The 23,829-nt window shown below is 37.0% G+C and overlaps 1 protein-coding gene across 3 annotated transcripts in view; it reads right to left on the bottom strand.

Annotated features, from left to right (window-relative positions):
• LOC6567326 (neuroligin-3) overlaps positions 1-23,829 on the bottom strand; it is a 51,474-nt gene that overhangs the window by 15,447 nt on the left and 12,198 nt on the right. For all 3 annotated transcript variants that reach the window (XM_043214898.1, XM_043214897.1, XM_043214896.1), the window contains exons 6-10: positions 23,323-23,682; positions 19,940-20,379; positions 19,078-19,196; positions 15,405-15,716; positions 5,623-6,675 (exon numbers count right to left, since the gene is read on the bottom strand). In XM_043214898.1, the coding sequence (XP_043070833.1) occupies positions 5,623-6,675; positions 15,405-15,716; positions 19,078-19,196; positions 19,940-20,379; positions 23,323-23,682 (2,284 nt within the window). The remainder of the gene's footprint in view (positions 1-5,622; positions 6,676-15,404; positions 15,717-19,077; positions 19,197-19,939; positions 20,380-23,322; positions 23,683-23,829) is intronic.

Below are 23,829 nucleotides of genomic sequence, written 5' to 3'. Positions count from 1 at the left end.
AAGTTTGCTTTTTGTTTGCCACATTTGCCGCAAATAAATTGAAAAGTAGCGAAAAAAAAAACGAAAATATGAAATAGCAACGCTTTGAGTGCTTAGCTCTAGCTATCGGGCATTTTCCAAAATGACTGAGGCCTTCAAAAAGCTGACTCTAGAATCTTATCGATTGATTTAAACCACAACAGGCAGCTGCTCTTTTTGCTGCTGCTGCCAACTTTGCGGCTTAGTTGTAAGTCTTTAATCAACATTTTTTGGCTAAATACCAATTGGCTTCAAAAAAAAAAAAAAACAGAACGTTGAAAATTGCTAACTCAATAAATTGAATATTTTAGGAAACATTTATTTGAATAAAACGTACTTGCCTCACTCATTGCACTTCAAATCTAATCGCCTATTAAATAAACAACAAATTCACCAGAAGCAACCATTTCATGTTACAGTTTACCCAGTTTCTAAGAATCAAGTTAATAGCAAACTGCGCATCAGACATTTTATAACTGAGTGTATGAGGAAAATCAATCGCTGGCAGCTATTTTAAAAATAAATGACAAAAGAAAATATGAAAAATATATGAGTCTGAGAATATGACAAAAAATAAATCAAATTGTGTGACTTGTCTGTTGATGAACCAAAGATTATAGCGAATGTGTTTTGTATACTTTGAAATAATCCAAAAATAAATAAATATATATGTATGTATATATATTTATAATGATTGTTCGCTCAATTGCTGCGATTATGTTGTAAATAATACGATTATAATCAATAGATCAAAAGAAGAAATAAAGACATACAACGTTCGCCAGGAATGAGGGAAAATTATGCCTAATTAATTAAATGCTTCTAAAATTCTAAATATAATCATTGTAATTGCTTAAAGCCTAAAAGACGCGGCATGGTTCTGGAAATCATGGTACTTCAAGTCAACCCACTAAACCTAATGAGGCATTAAACTGCCGTTAAACAACGTAAGCGTTTTATATAATCCAAGGGCTTCAGACAGCAGCAACGACAACAAATATTAATGTGCCACTTGAGTGCGCAGAGCAACAAAGACAACAACAACAGCAAAAAAAACCGAAAAAAGCGAAAAGACGGCAACAAAAATCTGGGAACAAGCATTAATTACGCAAGGATTTTCGCACAGACACAAAAATGTAGTTGACTTTAATATTTATGGTCTGCGCGCGAAAGAAAAATGTGCTGCTTAAATAAATAACTGAATGGAATGCCAAGCAGCCAAGCAGCGGTGCTGGCGAAAAGTCGGGCAGCTTGAAGTATGCGTCCACGCATAATTATATGAAAATTCGCAATAATTATAAATAATGCAGAGAGCGCTGAAAATGCTAACGCAAGGCAAAGAAGCACTTGCCACATCCGACAACGCAAGCACCTGGCTGCCACTGCTAAAGATGGCGACGAAATGCCGAGTGGAGAGCATTATCCACCCACCATTAGCATTGAGTGGTGCCCACCCACACTTAACCACGACAAAATTTCCGCTTCCGTTGGGGCGTAACGAAAATTGGCAGAGATGCGTAATATTAAATCAGCTTTGACAGCAACAACAGCAACACGCTGATTATGTTTCATTGCAGTAGAAAATGTTGTTTTGACTTTTGTCAATTTTTGTTTCGCTTTTGCAGCCGTTATCGAATAGCAATTAGAGCTGACGAACGAAGTGCATAAACCTGCTCAAGTAGCTAAAATCTTGTCGAAGCTACAAATCCCAACTGTAACACAGCGTTTTCTGCAATTTTCACTCGGATGGGCACGTCATTTAGATAAGGACACTTGATTGCGCCAGCAGGTCTAAGCTGTAAATGCAATCAAGAAATAAGGAAATCAACTTAATCAACTTAATCAAACATTACGTTTTGCCAGAAATTTAAAAAGGATGCATAGTAAAACTTATCGGAAATTCATTTTTGATGTAATAAATATTACAATTAACTAGTAAGATATATAGATAAAAACATTAATAACAACTAAAAAACGAATTTTTCTATTAAAGATATATAGATCGATAAGAATAAAAAGCTGATTGTAAATAGGGGATAAATAGCTTGCTGATCAATATTTATAAATAACTTTCTCATAATTGACGACTGTTAAGAAATTTAACAAGGCAATTTAATCATGCTCTATATGCAAAATATTTTTCAAATACTGATTAAATTTTATCGTATCAATAGTTGATAATTGACTTCAGCTAGGATTAGCTTAACGGATATACGAGAATAAATATATATCGAATTTTCATTTCTCATGTTTGAAAATTAAATTTATTTTGATATGTGTGTGTATAAGCTTATATCAAATAAGCCATGGGAACTTCTACAAAAATTGAAATGCAATAAGATATCCGTATGTGGGATGACAGCAGCTTAATATATTTATATCCACTTTATATTCAAATTGTATAAATAAAGACCGCATCGCGAAATTCGAGACTCTTGTTTATTTTTTATTTTTTGTTTGTTTCACTAACGTTTCAATCTCTGCTCGTATTTAATCACATTTTCTGCAACAGTGCACAGAAGCGCGACCCTGTTAGCAATAATTTGATTACAGCAACAGACACACACATATATGTTTATATATATATATATATATACATATATAATAAAATATATATAGATTTGTAAATTCAGCCGTTGTTTTGTTTATCGGGCGACCGCTTCATAAACAGTCGATGAAACAAATTGCAAATAACCTGCTCGGCCCTTACCTGTACAACATTGTATTTGTTGTTAGTTGCTATCGATTGCTGAAATTTTATTTATGACCAAAAATGTCAACGACAGATGCCGACCCGCTCGTTCTCATGTCCTGCTGCGGGTGCCATAATAAAAATAACATAATTCGCTGCACAGGACCTGGCTCCAGTTGACCTAGCTGTTCCCCACGCCTAAGGGTCGGGGCTTTAGTTAACGTTGTCATTTTATTATTATGCAAGGGTCGCGCATTAAACCAACAACAATTTTATGCCATTTTTATTGTTCTTATGCGGATAGGTAATAACTTCAACTGTAAACGTTTTATGGCCAACAAAAGACTTGCTATCCTAGGCTGGAAAACTATCTACATGCATATCTCATCTACTTGGTTTATGGCACAAAAATCCTTATCGTTAAATTGGCTCTCGATTGAAATTGAAAATCTTATCGTTAAATCATTTCGTGACTCGATAGTGGAATGCAGTCTGACGTATTTATCGGGACAATCAAAATTTATCAGTTGTCACGGCAGCTCAACTGGAAATTTATTATTGTGGGCATATTTTTTGAAGTACCATTATGAGCTCGTAGCGTGCTGGCTGCGAAAAACTGTCAATAAGTTGCCGCAACTGAACATTCGCCATTTAACAGCTCATCAAACAGAAGCAAGCTCGTTGGGTTAACCTGGAAATTGGCTTATAGTATTTCTGCCCAATAGTTGATTTATAAAATTGACCTTTACAATTTGTAACTATTCCCTGCAATGGCATAAGTATAGAAATGTGTCTTTTGCTTTTGTTTTTATAAAAATGTTTTAAATCGTTAATTTATTTCTTATAATTATTTTTTGATGTTAATAAAACACAATTGTATTTAAATTAATTTAAAAAATAAAATGATTTAAAAAAATAAAATATATATGGAAAATAATCACAATATACCCAACGTTACCAAAGCACGGGGTATAAATTCCGTTAAAACCTTGACAATCAGTAGAGCATAATTTGTACAACAATTTCCGTCGTCCACATCAGCTAAGCAGGCGCAAGCAGCAAGGGATTCGGATGCGCTGAAGCAACGGATGCGGAGCTGAAGCCGATTTCTGAACTGGGGCTGATATCAGGGTTGGGGTAGGACTTGGGGTTGTGGTGTGGGGGTTGGCACGGGCTGTCAGACAGCAAACTGTGGTCAAAAGTCACAAGTGCGTTGAACTTCAGCGAAGCGTAAATGTTTTCTCGGCCTGGTTTCTTTTTATTTTATTTTCCTTCTTTGCTATAGTTTTGCTTTTTGTATTTTGCCGCCCCGGATATTTTTTTGCTGCCAATGGATAAGTCAGGCCTTGGCATCGAACCATTGGGTTTGCGTCGAGCGGGGTCTGTGGCTGATTAGTACAATTTCAATTTTCACGCGGACATATTTGAGTGTATAGCCAGGGGTTCAGTTTTTGGTCTTGTCAGACACAGTATGAGGGTCATTCGATTTGATTGAGCAATATTTTTGTTTGCTTGGGGTGATTTTGCAGGAAATTTATGTGTAGCTGGCGCTCCTTCACAATATTGCCCAGTCATTCATTTTTCAAATATTTCTTTTTTGTTTGGCAGCCTAACAAGCAGTCAGACTACCAGCTGTGTTTCCAATCGCTTATTTATATATGTATAGCTTTCTCTATATGTGTACACTTATTATGCAAGTCATTTTTCGGTATAAGATTAATCCTGATCCCAAGCCTGCCATTTTTTTTATGTAACTGGTTCTATTAAATGTATTTTCTCACACCTAAGAGGTGTTCTTAAATTTGTGTTAGACATGAGAAAATGCATTACATTTCGAAAGCCTACAACAAGTTTGAAAATTTTTGTTATGCTTTCTTGAAGTAAAGGAACGTACCACAAATGTTTGTTTGGAATGCAAACAAAAATAGTGTTATATAATATAAATCATTCACATATATTTGTGTATGAACCGAAATGTTTTTTTTTTACAGAACTTATCTGCTACGATATTGCTTAAGCTCACTTGCCGCATTTTGTTAGAAATTTAATATTTTTTTAATCCGTTTTGTGTTCTAATAAAATAAACTAATGGAATCACTTATGTAGATTAGAAGTACATATGTTCTTTAAATCATACATATATTTTTTCAACTATAGACCACAGTACACTTTTAGGAATATTGTGATTTCACTCAGTTTAAGCATGCAGATTTATGGAGAGGCTCTTTTAATCGAATATAAAATGCAAGCTCAGCAGCGGGAGCAGCAGGAGATGGAAAATGGAATCAAAATGAAATGCGATTCATAATGAAATGAAATCTTATCATATTTCAGCCAGTTGGCTACCTTCTCTGCAATATTGTTTCCATACACGACCGACTTGTTTCTGTCTGTCTGTTGCTGCATTTATTGAGTGAACGCCGCACGTAGCAGCCACGTGAAGAGCAGAAAACTGACGAGGAAAAACACACAATTTTATCGTGGCTGCATCAAAACCAATTCGGTCAATTGGATTTGCGGCAGCACTCTCCTTGCTTATATATGGTACATACAGAAAAAGATACGACCTACATTTTATAAAAAGAGACATGAAATCAGATAGCTTCTTCGTTTTTTCATAAGTCAATTGTTAAATAAAGGACATACATTTTTAAAGTGAGAAACGCTTGCCGTAAATCTACAATCCTAAAAGCTGTTTTCTTTTTTAACTTTTCAGAAATACTATCTATTATTATAACTCATTCATTCATTCTCTCGGTTGTTGTGTACGATTTTCGCAAAATCTATCTTTCTATTTTAAAAATAGACATTTTGAAAATAGGGTGAGCTACCCTCTTTTTCGTTGTATTTTTTCTTCTGAGTGTGGACCTCTCTTAAAAAGTGAATTTTTGATAAAAACAACACACACTCACCTGTCGTTGGATTGTGGCGATTGAGATTGCGTGGCAGCGTCATCGTGCAATCGACATTGCCACCAGTCGCTGCTGAGCTGGTGAGCAGCACATTGCCGCGACTATCGACGAGAGCGGTGCCGCCACCGGCCAAATTTAAGGCAGCCGTGTTGCGCGCATAATTTAATGTTGCCGCATGATGCAATTGGCTTGCCTTTGGCAATGTCATTAGGCCAGGATTGTAGCTGACGCTGCTGCCAGACACAACAACGGAGGAAGTGCTTGGTACGTTCCCGCTGCCACTGTTGCCACCGCCACGTCCGAATGTTTGTGTGCCACCGCCGCCCAAGCTCTTGATTTGCATATGTTGTTGTTGTTGTTGTTGCTGTTGCTGTTGCTGCTGCTGTTGCTGTTGGTGTTTGCTGCTGGTACTGTAGGTAACATTGGGCATGCTATCCACGACTTTTGTGGCATCTACAGCCACATTATTAAGTGCATGTCCACTGCCGCTAGCTTGCTGTTGTTGTTGTTGCTGCTGCTGCTGCTGCTGTTGTTGCATGCCTGTGTTGGCACATATATGTGGCGGTGGCGGCTTCGATGCTTCATTGGCTGCTGCGGCAGCAGCGGCAGCCGCCTGAAGCAACATTGCCGTCTGGCCGGCCTGATCCTGGCCATGACTCTCGACATCAACAATCACATTGGCGCTCTGCGAGTGACCCATATGATAATGGGCATGCTTGATGGGCTCCGGCGGATATGGCACCTGTTGATGCATGCTGCGCTGTTGGTACTGCTTCTGCAGAGTTTTCACCTCCAGCCGCGTCTTGTCCCGCTGATAGTAGACGCCAGCGAATATCAGTACATTCAATATGAGGAGACTGCAACCGATGGCAATTGTCACGCTCAACGCCGTCGAATAGGCAGCATATCCCGCTGCCTCGAATCCGGATGCCAATGTATCCGTTGAGGCATTCGCCAGTGTTGTTGGCGCAAATACGCCACCTCCACTTGCCGTATAGTTGCCACCAATTGGTATACATGTTGTAAACATGTTGTTTGGCTCCACGGTGGTAACTATAACATAATAAACATAATAAAACAAGAGATAGTGAGACAGTGTCAGAGGCAGAGAGCAACGATTTATGATATTGTTGCATATTAATATGTGGCTTATGTTGCTTGCTTGCTGCGTGGAATGCGATAAGAGTTAGGCAGCCAGGCAATAATGTATTTGTCGGTCTGCTCGTCTTATTATATTGTCCTATTACGTATACGACGCGTCGTATGTTTGATTGTAATGCATAAGGGGTTTAATGTATATCTACTTACACTTATATGTGCGTATATTCTTTAAATAATTTTGAATTAAAGGAATTAAGTATCTTAAAGTAAGAAGCTTGCTTCCGTTTTAATCCACAATGCTAATTTCGATTGTATATTTATACTAGTAACATTCTTTCTACAAATGCAGAAAAAATGTCATGAAAATCATTCTTTCGACTTCAGCATTATGTTTAATATACTACTTTAATATCACATAAAGTGGGTTAGACAATCGCTGTCAGTCCAAATATTTCTCTTTTAATATATATTTTTGTTTCTCTGTTCATTAATATACCTTCTTAAATTTTCTATGGAACAATTGTGCATTTTTTTAATACAATTATTTAAAAAATAAAATTGTCCAAATATCATCAAGGCATTTTACCTTTTATTAAACTTTTATTTCGGAAAGTAGATCGAGCGTAACTAAGATAAACTGACTTTGATTATCCAATGACGTATGTACGTTATTTTCCAGCAAAATGCACAGGCTGTAATAGATGTCTCTGTTGTCGGGTAATCCCAGCTTAGCATACCTTTGAGCGAATACATATTTGCTTTGAATGATACATATATGTTGAATGAGTTTTGGATCTTTTTTCACTGGCTCCATTGTATTTGTCTTATGGCATGCAGGTAAATACAAATTGAAATGCAAACGTCTGCGAAAACAGATGTGCTTCAATGCTTTTGAAGTTCACTCCCTTGAAAGAGTATTTGTCAATGTGCTCAAGTGTCTGTGTATTGTGTTGTTATTATTGTTGCTGACAACAACGTCATTGTTGCTTTGTAGTGTTTGTTGTCGCTTTGTCTTCGACTGTTTCGTTTATGTGCCTCAAGAGCTGCCTACTCTTGGCATTGTCTTATAAAAGAGCGTGTGTGTGTGTGTGTGTGTGTGTGTGTGTGTGTGTGTGTGTGTGTGTGTGTGTGTGTGTGTGTGTGTGAAAGCGTGTAACTGTGTGAGTGCCGTTGTCGTCTTCGGGAAAGTTTTGCTTTTCAATTTTCTGCATATCAAACAATTCGGCAAAGTTATGAACGAGATTAAAGACTTGTGCACGTATTTTGCATAAATATTTAGACAATAAACCAAAGTGCCATAATAAGCACCCGAGCATTGTCATATTGCTGTTCATTCTTTTTTTTCAATATCTCGTGTGAGTCTTCGCAACTGCGAAGTGGCGTAAAAGTGCTTTTCAATTTGCATTTAAGATTGGTATTCAATTTGACAAGTTTTTACTGTCGAGGTGTCGAAAATATTGTCAGAAAAAAAAAATCCAATTTGACTTTGCATATGTTATTTTAAAGTCTTAAAATAAATAATGCCTTTCATTTTATTTATTTTTTCGCTGTTACTTCTGCAACTATATTTTGCTTTAATAACTTACTGATATGTTTGACTTCGCTTATTACATTATTATTATTTTTGGAGTTGCTAAGTAAATTTTTGGTATAAGCGAATTATTTGTATTTGTAGCTTATATAAACATGAATAAGAAATAATTTATAGTTAAGTGGTTATGCAATTTTGACTAAAGAACATTTTTGCTGTGGCTATAAATAATTGAAGATGCAAATAACATTTTTTCGATGCATGCAAAAAGAAAAAAAAATTATTAAAATGAATTAATTTTGAGCCATTGATATTTCGATGCTCTAATAATTATTTATATCTTGTTAGACAATTATTGGTTAAATCATCATCAGACTGTATTGGGTCGTATAATAAAATAAAACTCAAGACGTTAATTGAATTTAATGGTTTGAAGTGTTTTTAAGGTGTACCTAATCTATCTAATCGCTTAAGTTCTGGGCGAGTTATGCTGTCTTATTGATTTGCTAATTTTGTGACATTCAGGGGTCAGATGCAGATATATTCAGATCAGATCTGTGGCACGTGTGAAGTCAATTCAAGTACTTATTACTGCCAGCAACACTCAAACAAGTACTCTTGTGCCATACATTATTGCCAGACAACACACACGCACTGAGCGAATCTCAATATAAGTAGCGTGCTTTATTTCTTCTTTCATAAGTATTCTAACCCCAATGGTAGTTTTAGTAGTTCGGAAACACTCAACCTGTCACTTGACAGGAGGAGCAAACACTTTGGACCCCCGCTTGCAAAGGCTGGCAACCAATTGCTAAAAGGTCTAGCCAGATAAGTCACGACCTCTGGCAGAAAGCTGAGCCAGATGTATATTATATTATATATATATATATATATATATCTGGCACAGTCAGTGTGAATGGACGCAAATTAGAGAAGCATGTCTAAATGCCCCCGACTCCAACTAAGCTTTTTATCAAAACGCTCCATTTTGCATTTAACTTCACGAAGAAATACGCTTTTTGGCATTTCCATGGTAAATTTTCTATTTTAATTCTTTTTAATTTTTATTTTCATTTTCATTTAATGGTAAGGACCGAGCGGTTGAGTTAAAATCGTACTTTTACAAGCAGCCAACGACCGCATGCTGTTTTTCAAGGACCCTAGATAATTATGTACGAGGACACATGGCTCGAGCAGCTTGAGTCAGATAACCAAAAAGCTCGTGCTAAAAAAAGAGATTGCCTTGGCCTGGTCCAGTCTAATGCTTAATGTGTCTTTAATTAGTGAAATGACAAAAAACCAACCATAAAATCAACTTAGCTTTCAAGTTTCTCTTTGCCCCTTCTCTGGCCCCTTCCCTACCACTTACCCAAGCTGAATGCTTGGCAAGCAAAATGTTTGCAATGCTGCGTAGCCTCAATTAAATAACCTTGCATAAATTAGATATCAGCGACAGCAGTTGATGCCTCCCCAGGGAGGGGGTAGTGTTGCGGGTGGCGTTGGCTCATTCAATAGCTGAGCATTTAAGAAGTAATTACCCAGCGTAGCAGGCCAGGCTGCCCAGAGCAGTATTTCAATTTGAGCCGACTTATTGTGGCTTATAGTTTGACATTTCATCACCGGTCGCTGCTTAAAGTTAACCAGCCCGAATCCTGGCTCTTATGCAAATTATTTGGCAACAACTGGCGGCATTTTCATCTTTAAGCGAATTTTAACCTGTCGCTGTCCCAAGTCTCGACCTACATGCACATTTAAAAGCATTCATGCTGTGGCGGATTGGCGGATTTCTCTCTCAAAATAGCTGTAAAGATGCCTTTTACCTTGTGCTATATTTTCATTTTTCCACAGGTTTTTTTTCAGGTCATACTAAGTAGCATAACGAGTAAGTGAGGGAGAGAGAGGGTTAGACAGAGAAAAGATCGAGAGAGAGGGTTATGCGTCCACCATATGAGTTGGCCTTCTTATCCTTTTACTTACAAGTTAATACATAAATGCGCCACATGTTAAATAAATAAAGAGGTATGAGTTGGATTAAGGTATACGAGCTGGATAATAGTATGATAGCTGGATAATAGTAATATGGTATAAAAACGCAAAGCTGAGTTTCTTTCACAACTAAAGTGACCATTAAATATGAGGCCAAAAATGATTTTATTAAAATTATAACACTCAAATTGCTTCAGGGCAAGCAGTAAATTACTTTGAAGCATAATTTAATATAATGGAGACTTATTTTATTGTCTATATACAAAATATATATAGTTAATATCTGAAGAATTATTTCGTGATATATATCCACTAGTCGATTTCATAATATACCCCCTAGTATGATTCGGCGATATGTATTCATCGATATATATTTTTCGCAATAATTCTTTAACTATTGACCACGCTGAAAGCTTTTCATTTGTGTAGGTTTTATGCTCTCAGATTTCTCATTACAATTTTCATTCAAATCATGGCAACATGATGAATGCAATAAACAATAGGGATTTCTGGTACTTTATGTGCCAGTCACGCCTTCAACTCACCATCGAAAAGAAACTTCTTCGAGCGCAACAAAAACAACACTTCAAAGTGAAAAGGAAGCGAATGAAAAAAGAAAACTAAAAAAGAAAGAGAAAAAGAAAGACTACACCTAGACACTTCAACACATTTTCAACTGTTGAACGGGTTTTGGGGTTTTCCGCCCTTTCTGTGAATGGGTTTTTCGATTTATGTGGTCGCTTTGTTTACAGAGACTCTGCTTTGTGGATTTTTTGGTTTTTAGTTGCATAGTTCTGTGCGTTTGTTTTTGTACTTATTTTTTTCAACCATTTCGCTTTGCATATTTTTTTATATAGTTTTGGTTGGTTTGCATTTGTCTCTGGGCCAAAGTCACGACGCTAAGGTGACAACAACAACGAGGGCGAGAACGACTGCGGGAACCCAAGGTGCACAGTTGGTGAAGTCAGCGCAAATGAAAAGCATGTCAAAGTACGTCGTGCCCATATGACACTGAGACACAGTCGCTGTTGCTCTCTCTCTCTCTCTCCTTATCTCTTTCTCTCTCTCTATCTCTGTCTCTCCTTTACTCTGCTTTTGGGTGCATTGCCGTGTTTTGCCTGGCATAGCCCCCCTGGCCTGTGCTGTGGCCTCGCCTGTCAAACTGACAGCTGTTTGTCGCATTTCAGGCATTTTATCATCTTCTACTGCTGCATTTGTTAAGTATTTTTTTTGTTTTTTGCTCTGCCTCAATGGGTTTTTTGGGTGAGTTTGTTTTGCTGGGGCGGATTTAGTCTTGCAGCATTTCTTCCTCTTGCACTAATTGAAACGAACATTTTGTTTACTCTGGCTGGTGTTTCAACCAACCCAACCCACTTCAACCTATTACAGCCAACCCAAGCCCCTTCGGTTACCAACCACAAGTCACTCAAGTTGCATCTCTGCTGTTTGTTTTGTCCAGGACATGCTGCTTTTGTGGCTCAATATGCACTCCTTTAGTGACTGGTTGTGTGTCTTCAGTTAGTTGCATCGGTAGCTCTTGCCAAAGTTAAAATGGAAAATGCTAGTTGAATTAATGGTTCTTTTTAAAACTTTTTTTAAAATCTTTAAGCTGAAACTCTTAAAATCTAGTTTTAAGAAGCTAACCCCAAAACACTTAAAGCAACAATATACTTTTTCAAGACATGTTTAGTACGTTTTATAAGTCCAGAAAAGTAAAACTTTTTAGACAAATATTATTATTATTATTCTTATTATTATTATTATTATTATTATAATTATTATTAATATTTATTTTTTTATTTACTCAATTTTAATTTTAATTAATTTAATTTTAAAGGTAATTTAAGAATACTATTTCAACATTTTTTAAAAAGTTTTTTTTAGTCAACATTAAATAAATAAATAAATGGTTTATTAGTGTGTTTTGGCTTGGTTTACATTGTAAAATGAGAGCACTAAAACCATGAATCATATTTAATTTTCTCTGCCGATTTCAAATATTTCCATTTTAATTTAATTGAATTTGAGTATTTGGTTCCTTTTAAAGATACTCCCGCATGTTTTGAATGCTGGCCTTATCGGAGTGCACATTTTATATAAACTATGTATATGCGATGACAGCTATACAATCCCAAGATACACACAAGTAATTTGGTCTTCAGCAGCAGCTAAGCCAACATTCCAATAACTTTTAATTTACACAACTTTGATGGCAAGCGAGCCCCAGAGCAAACCCCTGTTCATTGCCAAGCCCAGATGCCAATGCGCCCATATACTGCTGGTAGCTAATGCATATTGCATTGGCCAACTAACTCAAACTGTGCTCTGCTTCTAAGTGCAAGAGAACTTCGCAAGAAATTTGACTTTAAGATAAGCGGACAGGGGCATGAGATGGAGCTGGGATGAGGAGGAGATGAGGGGCACTTGCCTCTGTCACGCCCCTGCTTGTTTGAGTTGCATCCGATGTTGTCGCTATTTCTTGCCGCGTCTCTCTTTGCGACACAGCTGCTCGAGTTGCAGTTGGCAGCTGCGAGTGTCCCCGCAGTATATGAAATACGCATAGACCATCATCAAAGTTTGCCCTTAATTTAGAGTAAGTGTTGAAAAACTTTCGCAGCGAGTTTTATATAAACTGGTTTAATGAGTTCTACAGCTGTGGCGCTGAAAGTGTATAAAAATTACGCATAGTTTGCGTTTTGTGGTAAAAGTAAAACGCGACTTAAGATCAGCCAAAAGTGCGAACAAAAAAACAGAATCAAAATTGGAAGCCCTCAAAGCAGTGTAAACGAGAAATTTATGCAGAATTTTTGTTGTGGTTGTTAAATGCGAGTCGCAAAATAGACCCTATGAGTGTTAAGTACGAGAAAAAGGATACTCGGATACTCCGACACATAGGCACACAAGCCGTCCAAGTATTCACATACTTAATACAGATTACAGTTGAGTGCATTTTCAAAAGTCAGCACTCGACACAATATAAATTCAAAAGCCAAAAGCTGCCCGTCCTTCCGTCCGAACGCAATTTCAATAAGCAGCAGAGAGGCGCAGCTGGGGGTCGACAGTTGGGTCAGTTGGTCACACAAATGGAAACGTCATGGTTCAGTCCCACACACACACACACATACCCACACATACACTCACAGACACACTCACATACAAAATGCCAACTTTGCAATTTGCAATTTAACTTGAGAGACCACAAGTTGAAGTAAACACTGCCAGACTAGGCCCAAGCCCTGCCAAGTAAACAATTCCTTCTCCTCCTCTGTCTGCCTAAAAGCGTAAAGTGTTGATTTTGAACTCACTTTCTCTCTCTCTTTGTGCTTAAGTCACAATAAATATCAAAAAAAAAGAAAAATCGAGAAATAGCATAAAAATCTTGGCAACAATTCTTTCTTTTGAATTCGCATTTATTTTTGACTGGCGCTAAACCCTTTGGTCGACCCGAGTCGAGCCTCACATGGCATATGCGTAATATTTGATTTGTTTTGCTTTTTATCAAAGTTATTAAGCTTGCACATGTGCGCACTTTTTGTGGCTTTTGATTTACGAAAATACTACAGATTAAGGCACAGAGTAGTACGTGCATGCGTAATTCTTACCAAACAAATTGAATGCTTAAGCAAAAGTAAATCAAGCTTAACAAACCACAAATGTGAATGTGAGTATATTGGTTTGAAAATCTGAATCTTCAATGTATAATTTAAATAATATATAATATATACAATTTGAACCACTTGGTTGAATTTGCATATAATTTTTATCTAGAAACTATCGGTCGATTTTACAAATCTTAAATTAAATTAAGTTGCGAACAGCTCAAGATCGGTCTTTAACTTTGTATTGCCTCCGGCGTTTATTTCTTGTTAAATTTCAATGGTTAAATGCACTTTTCAGTGTCATTTAGGCTTAACTTCCTAGTTGCAAGAACTTTTCACATCACACTTTCTGAGCAGGTGAATTCATCTAATCTTGAGTTTCAATCAGTTGGTTTTGCTGTTATTTCATTTTTGCATTTATTTGTGTCAATTGAATTGAAGAAATTAAATTATTTTTCCCAAAACAATGTAAATGTCATATAACAATTCAGCTTATATTCAAATATTAAAAATCAAGATAACAAATTGCATTAGTGTACAAAGAGAAAGCTAAATTTAAATTATAATACGTTTTTTCAAGAAATTTGATTTGATTATCCTCTCCCGATAATCTGCTCAAATTTGTCTTGTCAGGTAGCATCCCTTTTGTTGGGGTTGATTTCATTGGGTCTATCGACTAATATGTGTTGGTTTCATATTAAATGGACTGTACAGGCCTTTGCTACCTGACTGCCCCAAAAGGCAATCAAAACTGTTTTTACAGTTGTCAAGGCGGGAGTTTGCTTCTTACCTTTGTCAAATTTTCTTATTGAATGACAAAAACAGAAATGAAGAACTTAACTCAGGGTTTGAGAATTGGATACGCTAATAATAATTTAAAGACTAATGAATATTACTTATTGTTTTAATGCTAATATATAATATATAAATTTAGGGGATACAATATATACCAAAGAACTACATAATAAGAGATATACATATTATGGATAGATTATTTATGAACCAACGACAAAAGGACACTATAAACTTAAACCAGATTTTGCATTGTATATGAACAAGAAAGAAGTAGCCGTTTATTATTTCAATAAATTATACCATTAGCTGAAAATCAAATTCTATCTTTTACAACGTGTCAACTTTGAAAAATTATAGATTCATATTTTTATTTGTTTAGGCAACGTGACAAAGAGAGAGAGAGAGAGAGAGAGAGAGAGAGAGAGAGAGAGAGAGCTGATGTTTATGATGATCCCAAATCATTGTGCAATTAAAGCAATGGAAACATAATGGAAAGTTTCAACTGCTTTAATAGACCTGCTGTAGTGCATAAGCAAATTGCTTGACTTTCAGTTTGAATTTGCTTTGCTTTCAGATGTATATGTATATGTTATTTTTGGGCATAAAAGCGTCTGGCTGACTGTCTCAGACTCTTTGTCTGTCTGCTTGTTTGCCAGCTGCTGGAGAGATAGCCTAGCTGACTGTTGCCTTTTACTTACTTAACAAGCAGCTGAAGTGATACTGCGGATGGCATGCTTATTTGTATTGTAATGGGAGGTCGTGGTACTTACCACCCAATATGCCATTTAAATAGGCTGTGGCATTCAGGCCGCGTCCCTTCTTCATCATCAATTGTTCATCGACAAGCAGCAGTCGGGACGACGACGATGACGATGATGACGAGGATGTTGTAGTGCCGGCTGCGAGGCCAAATGGATCTGGCTTGACGGGTCCCTCGTACAATTCCATATCGTCGTGATTGCGAAATAGATTGTGCCGGGCTATCACATCCTCCATTCCAGCGCGATGGAGCTCGGGTATCAGACGCAACCAAATCGAGAGTTGGTGAGCCCGAAAGTGATTCTTAATGCGCGGCTTCATGCCTTTGTAGATGGTTGATATTGGTTTATTTTTTGTTTTTTTTTAGAGAAAAAAGACAAGAACAAGCGAAAACAAAAGCGTTAATATCAACATCTTTATAAAGTACTAAATGTGACAGGCGGTATTCATGCATGCAAATTCAAATACACCTGATGCCAACTATTTCAGTTGCGAACTGTTGCTGTTATTTGGTTTGTTGCTTTTCTAGGCATTTGCATGCCAGAAAGGTGAGAAACTTGGCAATTGAGGACACCAACGTTCGCAATATTCCCCTCCCCCGATTCCCGCGTCACCTGCTTGTCTATCTTGATGTCTTGTTTATTTAGCTGACTGAGCTACTTAATTTTTGATGCCTTTTGCTGGGCCACAGGGTGGGCTTTACTTGGGCTTGTGCCTACAACCGCACCTTAGTCTCAGATGAGTCAATGCTAAGAAGGCTAAGAAATGGGTTCCGTGTCAGTTTGTTTATTGAGCAATGAAAGCATAGGGTATAAAATATTTGTATGATGTTGCCTTCTTACTATATTCAGACTGTTAACAAACCACTTTAATTTAGAATATCAGAGCCAAAACTTAGCGAATGCTGAATGCTCTGCATGGAATACAATTTATTTAATTAAATTATTTAAACTATATATTATTTAATTTTTTCAAATTAATAAGCACAAACCACCGACTATTAATAAATAAAATACTTTCATACGTAATCCGTTTTCCACAAACAAATTTTCTTAGGAATTTTCAGAAGATAAATTTAAGGTTGTGTCATAAAATATTCATCTAAAGCAAAATTACTTTAGTATAGAAATAATTTTGAGTATAAGACAAATAATCGATAAGGTATTTTTGTAGCTTTGAACTTATCAAAGGCATGGTGATGAAAATAATCGATAAGATATTCCGGCCCCACTGAACACCTCAAAGACAGGTAATTTTTGTTCAGATATCCTTGTCGAGCACACAAGTCTGAGAAATTGACTGGCTCCGTTGCATTTTAAGTGGCGACACCACGTGTTAGTGTGAATCCGTGAACAAATATTGCAAGCACTTGGGTGCTGCATAATTTAAGCAACAGAACCTCAGAATTCAGGCAACAATGGCATATATAAGTTATCCTTATGAGCAGAAATGTTCAATATGTATTCGCATTCAATTTGCGAGAAATGTGCCTTTGTGACTGGGCCATTGTGCGGACAGCTGTGCTGTGCGTATTCACATAATTCCATTTCATTCGATGCGATACGGTTCAATTCGATTCGATTCGATTCGATTCGATTTCGATTCCAGTTCTTATTTTCATTTTTTTTTTAGCATGTCAAATCAAAAATCAAAATCATGCGTGGGCGTTTGCGTATCCTTTGCAACTACATCCTTTGTGCGTATTGTATGTCAATGGCAGAACATTGAGTCGTGTGAAGCAGAAATCTTTCAAGAACGCCCCTTTGCGTTTGGCACACAGGCACACACACAAGGAATGCGGACGAATGCGTCAGATGTCGCTCACGGCTTGTCCCTTCAATTAAAATCAAACAAAAAGCACGTTACATAACAGTTTTACTCCCCGATATGTATCGCACTTCAATGTTAACACACGCGTAAAGCGTGCGTAGGGATGCGTATCCCTCCTCACATTCCTTCCCATATTATCAAAAAATGTATATGTACCGTATAAAAAAAAATTGGTACATCCACGCACAAGGTGCCACAATATTCATTTGCCCAAACCGATGCATACTTTTCATAAGCCGTGATTCGCGTGTCTTTTCATGTAACTTGCTGTCATGTAAGTACATTTTTGTGTGTTCCAAGAAATAGACATTTTGATTATATTACCTTCGCGAAATAACACTTAAAGGCGTTTTGCTTTAGCCACTATAACAGTATAACACTCTCATGTTATATGCAAAACGTAATATTGATGAAAATAACCTATAAGCGTTATTAATACCATGACAGACATTCAAAATAATTTACTTATGTAAATAAATAAAAATTACAAAGTGAACGACTTCAAATGTTAATACTTAATATTGTATTTTTTTATGCTTGATAAATGTAAATTATTTACATGCATTTAGATATAGAGCATCCGTTATAGGAGCATTCAAATTTAATTACTCTTCCGGTCCCGATTTCTAATATCTGCCGGTACTAGGTACAAAAGATGTGAAAAATTTGAACATAATAGCATTTGCGTACATTTGACATGACGCAACGGCATCATTTTTGAGCACACATAAAGCTTTATGTGTTCGTACTTGTCTGACACCCTACTCTCCAAAGTGAGGGGTGTATTAGCTATCAAACGGCACAAAGTAACAGAAAATTATCACAATTCTTGCCTTACAATTGTTTTATTTTTATCAATATTTCATATTATTCACAAGTTTACAGTTTGGCGTCTCTTATACATGATGCAAAAATTTAATACAAAATAAATAATGATTTTAAGCATTTAAATAATTGAGCAAGGTTAGCCATTAAAACCAAATACAGGGTGACCCCAAGTCGAGCAATTCTGTTCGCTGCACGGTAGCTTATTGCCGTTTGGATTTGATAGTCTCTTCCCCTTTTACATGATGTCTCCTGTTGGTAACCTTCAACTGCCTCTCGAGTATGGCCGCTGTACTCTCTTCTTCCGCTGTAAAGCTGATTTTTCACACCTTATACAACTTCCACATCCATTTTTCTGCAGGCCCCGCAGCTTGTTTGCATCCACACGCTGTTTTTTTTTTTTTTGTGGGTTGTCTTTTTGGTGCCTTCTTTAAAATTTAAATTAAATTTGATCCCTCTTTGTGAAGCTCACATTTTAAAGCATCCTCAAATTTGTTTTGCTTTTATCTGGCTATTTCGCGAATTCTTTTACACTCTGTGCGTTGAAATTGCCTTAAATAATTTTTACGGTACAAATACATTATGCGACTTATGCGCCATTTTTATACCATTAAAATGGAAAATAAGGAGTATCTTGATCTTGTGTATTTGCATGCTACAAGCAGGCTTAGTCATCTTCAAATCACGTGGGGTAAGCCAATCCGGTTGCCTTTCAACTTTAATCAAGATAGCTACAAGCCTAAGGGACGAGTACGCATAATGGTATATATATAGATACATATGAAAAGAGAACTAAAATTGTCCAGCTAATTCACATAAAGTAAATTGTATGCCAGCTATTGTTTAACTCCTAAACTTTGTTGTTGTCCACAACTGAGCCTTAAGCTTTATTTTTTTTTGTGTGACTCAGCTTAAATACTTTTCCAAACGCAAGTGCTCAGAAATCTATGTTATGTCTCACAAAGGCAACAACTGCATGAGAGGCATTAAAAAATATAAAATGAATGGGAAAAACTTTTGCGGTCTCACCTATTTCCAAATACTTTTGATGCAATGGATCATAGTTTTCCCAGGTGATGCTGCGAAAGCGATTGCGCTCCTTTGAAACAGGCAGCACCGAGTCCTGGCGATGATGTTCGTTCGGATTGCTGTGTAAATGGCAAGAAGAAGAATAAAAAGAAGAGAAAAATGCAGGACACTTTAGTTGAGTGTGTGTTACAAAGGAGTTTGTGTGTGCGGATCTGGGGCAATTCTTTAATGTTGCTGAACATATACACTCCGCGAAATTCAATTTTGATTTTTCCTTATAAATTTGAAAAAAGAGTTTAAGTTTTCTTTTGTTTTTCATATGAGATGGATACATTAAATTGACGCTGATTAAAAAAAGATTCACATTTTTAACAGAAAATTAATTTTCTCAAATAAAGGGCTCTGCGCTTAAGAGAAACATACTTTAAGTAAACGGCTTGGAGATTCGACATTATTATTTTTAAGATTTGGCTTAGATACCAAATAGATCATCCGCAAAAGGTGCACTTTGGAATCATTTTCTAACTATAGCTCTTTCCACCATATTATTTACACAATGTATCTATATTTTGCAAAGTGTTGCGTACAAATAGAGAATGCTTCAATGCAGGTGAGTCTCTTTCATAGCAAGTAGCAGGTGTTGTCGAACTATTGCTGATAGCACCGTAGCAGCTCAAGCAACCACTTTCTTTGTGCAGATAATCAGCACTAAATGTTGCACATGAGAAAAGTGCTAAGAGTGGCAAATGGTTCGACGCTTCAATGATAAATTACGGTAAGTGGCTTAGCGCAGCTAGAGTGGAAATTGGCGAGGGATTTGAGGGTGGGGCGTTAATTAGCTATTACAAACTATTTAACTTACCCAGTGCGCGCAAAATTCGTCCAGTATATCATCACGGCCTCTGACAACGCCGTCTCCGACTTGGTATAGTTCTGCGGAAAGTGACTGAAGCCATCGACAAGCGGTGCACCGAATATGTACGGCAAATCCTCACCATGCACCGTGCCCATGCGTTGCGGATAGTCGCCATCTTTGGTCTGGTAGTCGAACACATAGAAATAGCAACGGCCCGCCGGCTGTGTTGAAGCCCCCGACGATGTCGATGCGGCCGCATTCCCAGACGAGCTACCCCCGTTGGGAGTCGATGAGCTGACGGGCGGTGGCGAATTGGCTGCCAGTATATCACCCGTACGCACGATGGGCGCCACAAACTGAGCATCGGATAGCGCCGCAACAGCCATATCGCGTGTGTTAATCGGATGCTGCGACGTGCGATCCCAGTCCGTGTACTCGTTGACAATCTGTGCACAGACAACAGGAAGTTTGTAATTAGTCAGAGATAGATATGACTTAGATCTAAGGCACTTGTTAGTGTTCTCTTATAATAAATATAATAATTATGTATTAAAAAAAAACGTTTTCTTATACCATTTAACTCTAGGAACTTTGACATGTATTTTCAGAGTTTACATTCGTAACAATTATTTCAGGTCGTTCTATGTCGTGTAAACTGTTATTTTAGATCGTTTTGTGTCCTAAACTTAAAGTTACAGGTCCGCTCAAATATCCCACACTGACACACATACACGGAATGATAGTCTGACTCATTGCTGGCTTAACACATATCCATGAGTTGCATGTATGCCAAGTTAAATCCTTTCAGGATTACAGGCGGATTTCTGCTGCTGCTGGTGTTGTTTGCTGTGGTTATTATTATTTTTGTTATCATGTGTGTGTGTGGGTTTTTAAAATGCACCACAAAATGCATCTGTAAAATCGATGTCATGCATAACTTAAAATCCAAATGGGTGCAATGTAAATTAACCCAACGATTTCAGTACAGATATGCAAATAAATCTTTGGCACACATTGCACCGTTTTCTTTCATGTATAGCAAAATAGAATATGACAAAAGTCCAGAGGACTTAGATTTGTTATTATGTGATCTTTCTGTTTTGCCTTTGTGTGACTTTGTCAGTTTATTATTAGAATTGATTAATTGTTTAATTTGATTTAAGTGTTTTTTTCTTAAAATTTATGAAGTTCACTAAGAAACTTTAAATTAATTTGTTTCATTCTGACTCTCTTGCAAACACAAATACGTACCGATTAATTCATATGTATATGTATATTTGAAATTATTGCAAGAACAGAGTTAAACTATCTGATTTGGCTTCCTGCAGACGCAATTAATGCTTTTGTTATTAACAATGAGATCTGCATAATTATGAGTGGTATTCATTCCCATTGCATATTTTTCCACATATAGTATTATGTATAATTTCTGGAAATTCATTTCTTAAGCTTAACGAATGGAGTGCTTGATACATGCACACATACATATATGATTACAATATATGCCATTACTGAATGCAATATAAACCTCATCGCAGAATTGCAGTGGGCCTGACTTTTGCCGCTGGCATCGTGCGAGCATAATGAAGTAAAATAAATACGTATGTATATATGCGCTATAATCGTGATATATGCGTTGGCAATTTACGGTTTCTTGATGTGTGTGTGTGTGTATTTGTGTGCACTTAAAATACGTACACATACAGATACTTAGTTTTAATATGGCAAATGGTGACAACGTCGACTGGCGATGACGATGTGTCTACGGATGGGGATGAGGACGACTCTGACTGTTGACTGCTGTCGTTTGCTGCTGCTGCTGCTGCTGTGATTTGGGTTAAGTGTAGCCTGTGCGTTTTTAAGTAGGTGTGTGTGTGTGTGTGTGTGTGTGTGTGCCACATATATTAGAGTACACAGCACAAGTCTCCGTGTCCTTGCCAATGTATACGCAGACACACCCACATATACAAGCATATATGTATATCCATGTACAGCCTCGCACATTTGCCAAATAAAGCGTGTTAATGTTTTGGCTGCAATGGCGTGTTAACTGCCTTCCATTTCGCTCGCTTGCGCATTACAAAATAAAAATAAAGGCAACGCGCATAAAATAAATACAAACGAAAAATGTGAATAGCACACAATCACATATACCAACAAAAAAAAAAAAAAAAAAAAACAGCAATAGCAAGCAACAGAGAATAGAATAAAATGTTGGAAATGCTCTGCACAGCATGAGCGCAAAATAAAATTCAGCCTTCGCTTGTGCTTATTCGTACATAGTTGTGAATGTAACTTATACGCAACGTGTTACTTAGGAGCACTTATAATTACAGCTACAATTGCACAGCGGCGAGCGTGCGATCATTTTGAAAGACTATTTTTTATATCTTTTTTCATTCTCATTTTCATTTTGATGCAGTTGCTTTTCATGTTAAATGTATTTTCTTTTTGTTGTTAATCATGTCGCTTTCAAGGTGGTCCATTCGTATGAAAACATTTGTTAAATAATTGGCAAGCAACTTATATTTACTATTTATATTTTTATTGCACCAAAGACGGCATTAATTTTCAAAACCGCATCATATATAACTTATAGAATCAATTCTTTAATTTACGGGTTTTTGAAAAAGAATGTAAGAAGAAGAATTCTGTCCCAATTATATATATTTATTCTTGATTACAGCCATTAGTCGTTTCACGTAAGCTCTGTCGGTTCTTATATATGGGCAAAGAGTTTGTTAATATTAATTAAAATTATATTAAAATATATTTATTATTCCTATGAATTCCTATATATATATATATATAATAATAATACATATAATAAGTATGTGTACAGTTGTTTTGGAGTGTTTTTACTGATTTCCTATTGTTCTTTTTTTGGGACTGTAGAGAATTTCAAGCCTATCAATTAATCACAAAATTGTTTTACTTATATTTCATAGAAAAACGATTTGTATTGTAAACAATATTTTCTTGGAAACCACGCAAGGTCCAATTTGGAAATTGGAATCCCTTTCAGACTGTTGCGTAGTAGACACAAGTCTGGAGTCTGCAAAGTTTCTGTCAAATAAAATGGAGAAAAAAAACGAGAAGTTTTAAACAGACCCAACCAGAATAAACAACAAAGTGAAATAGTAGACGTGAGATAAGGCGTCGCATTAACTGATGCCAAAAAGTCCCTGTCATGTGATGCCTCACCCCATGTGAGTCAAGAGTGAAGAAGTGGCAACCACAAGCGCAGCAGCAGGCAAACTGCAATCTGATTAGAAGATTTATGTGACTGCAAACCGCAGCTACAAAATCACCACCAGATGCGGCGACAAGTCTGGTATATTGTGGTGAAGACTGTTAGGTTCGGGGTACAGGAAATAGGAGATACTCACCGTATAAAATATCTCATTGAGGTGGTAATTGTAAGCGTTGCGCACATAGGTTCGTATAATTTTATCGCGCCTTTCGCCCTCGAAGCCATTTTGTATGTCGTGGGCGCTGAAGCGCCAAATCGATTCGCCCGTAACAACGCCAAAGAGTACATCATAGTGTCCACCAATGTTGGTCGTAGCGGCGGCGCCTCCAAAATAGCCAGCGCCACCGCTGAACGCAGAGCCAAATCCGCCGGAACCGCCGCCATTGCCGCCGGCTGCCTGGGCACCGGCATCGGAAGATGAGCGTTTCGAGTTGCGCGTCATTAAATCATCGATATCAAGATTGGAATGTCCGGGTCGTATGACAACGCCATCAACCTAAATTGAAATTGAGAGCCAGCAGCAAAATGAGCAAGATGAAGAAAAGAAAAGCAGTAAGCAAAATGTAAAGCATTCAATTTTTGTTGGTACTTGAAGTATACATTTAAAGCCGAGGCACAAAGCAACTGAAGTAAGTAATAAAGT

The sequence above is a fragment of the Drosophila grimshawi genome, unplaced genomic scaffold (genome assembly GCF_018153295.1).
Source record: "Drosophila grimshawi isolate 15287-2541.00 unplaced genomic scaffold, ASM1815329v1 contig_311, whole genome shotgun sequence".
NCBI lineage: Eukaryota > Metazoa > Arthropoda > Insecta > Diptera > Drosophilidae > Drosophila > Drosophila grimshawi.
The sequence above is the reverse complement of the archived record's forward strand: the minus strand, read 5'-3'. Positions and strand labels throughout refer to the sequence as shown.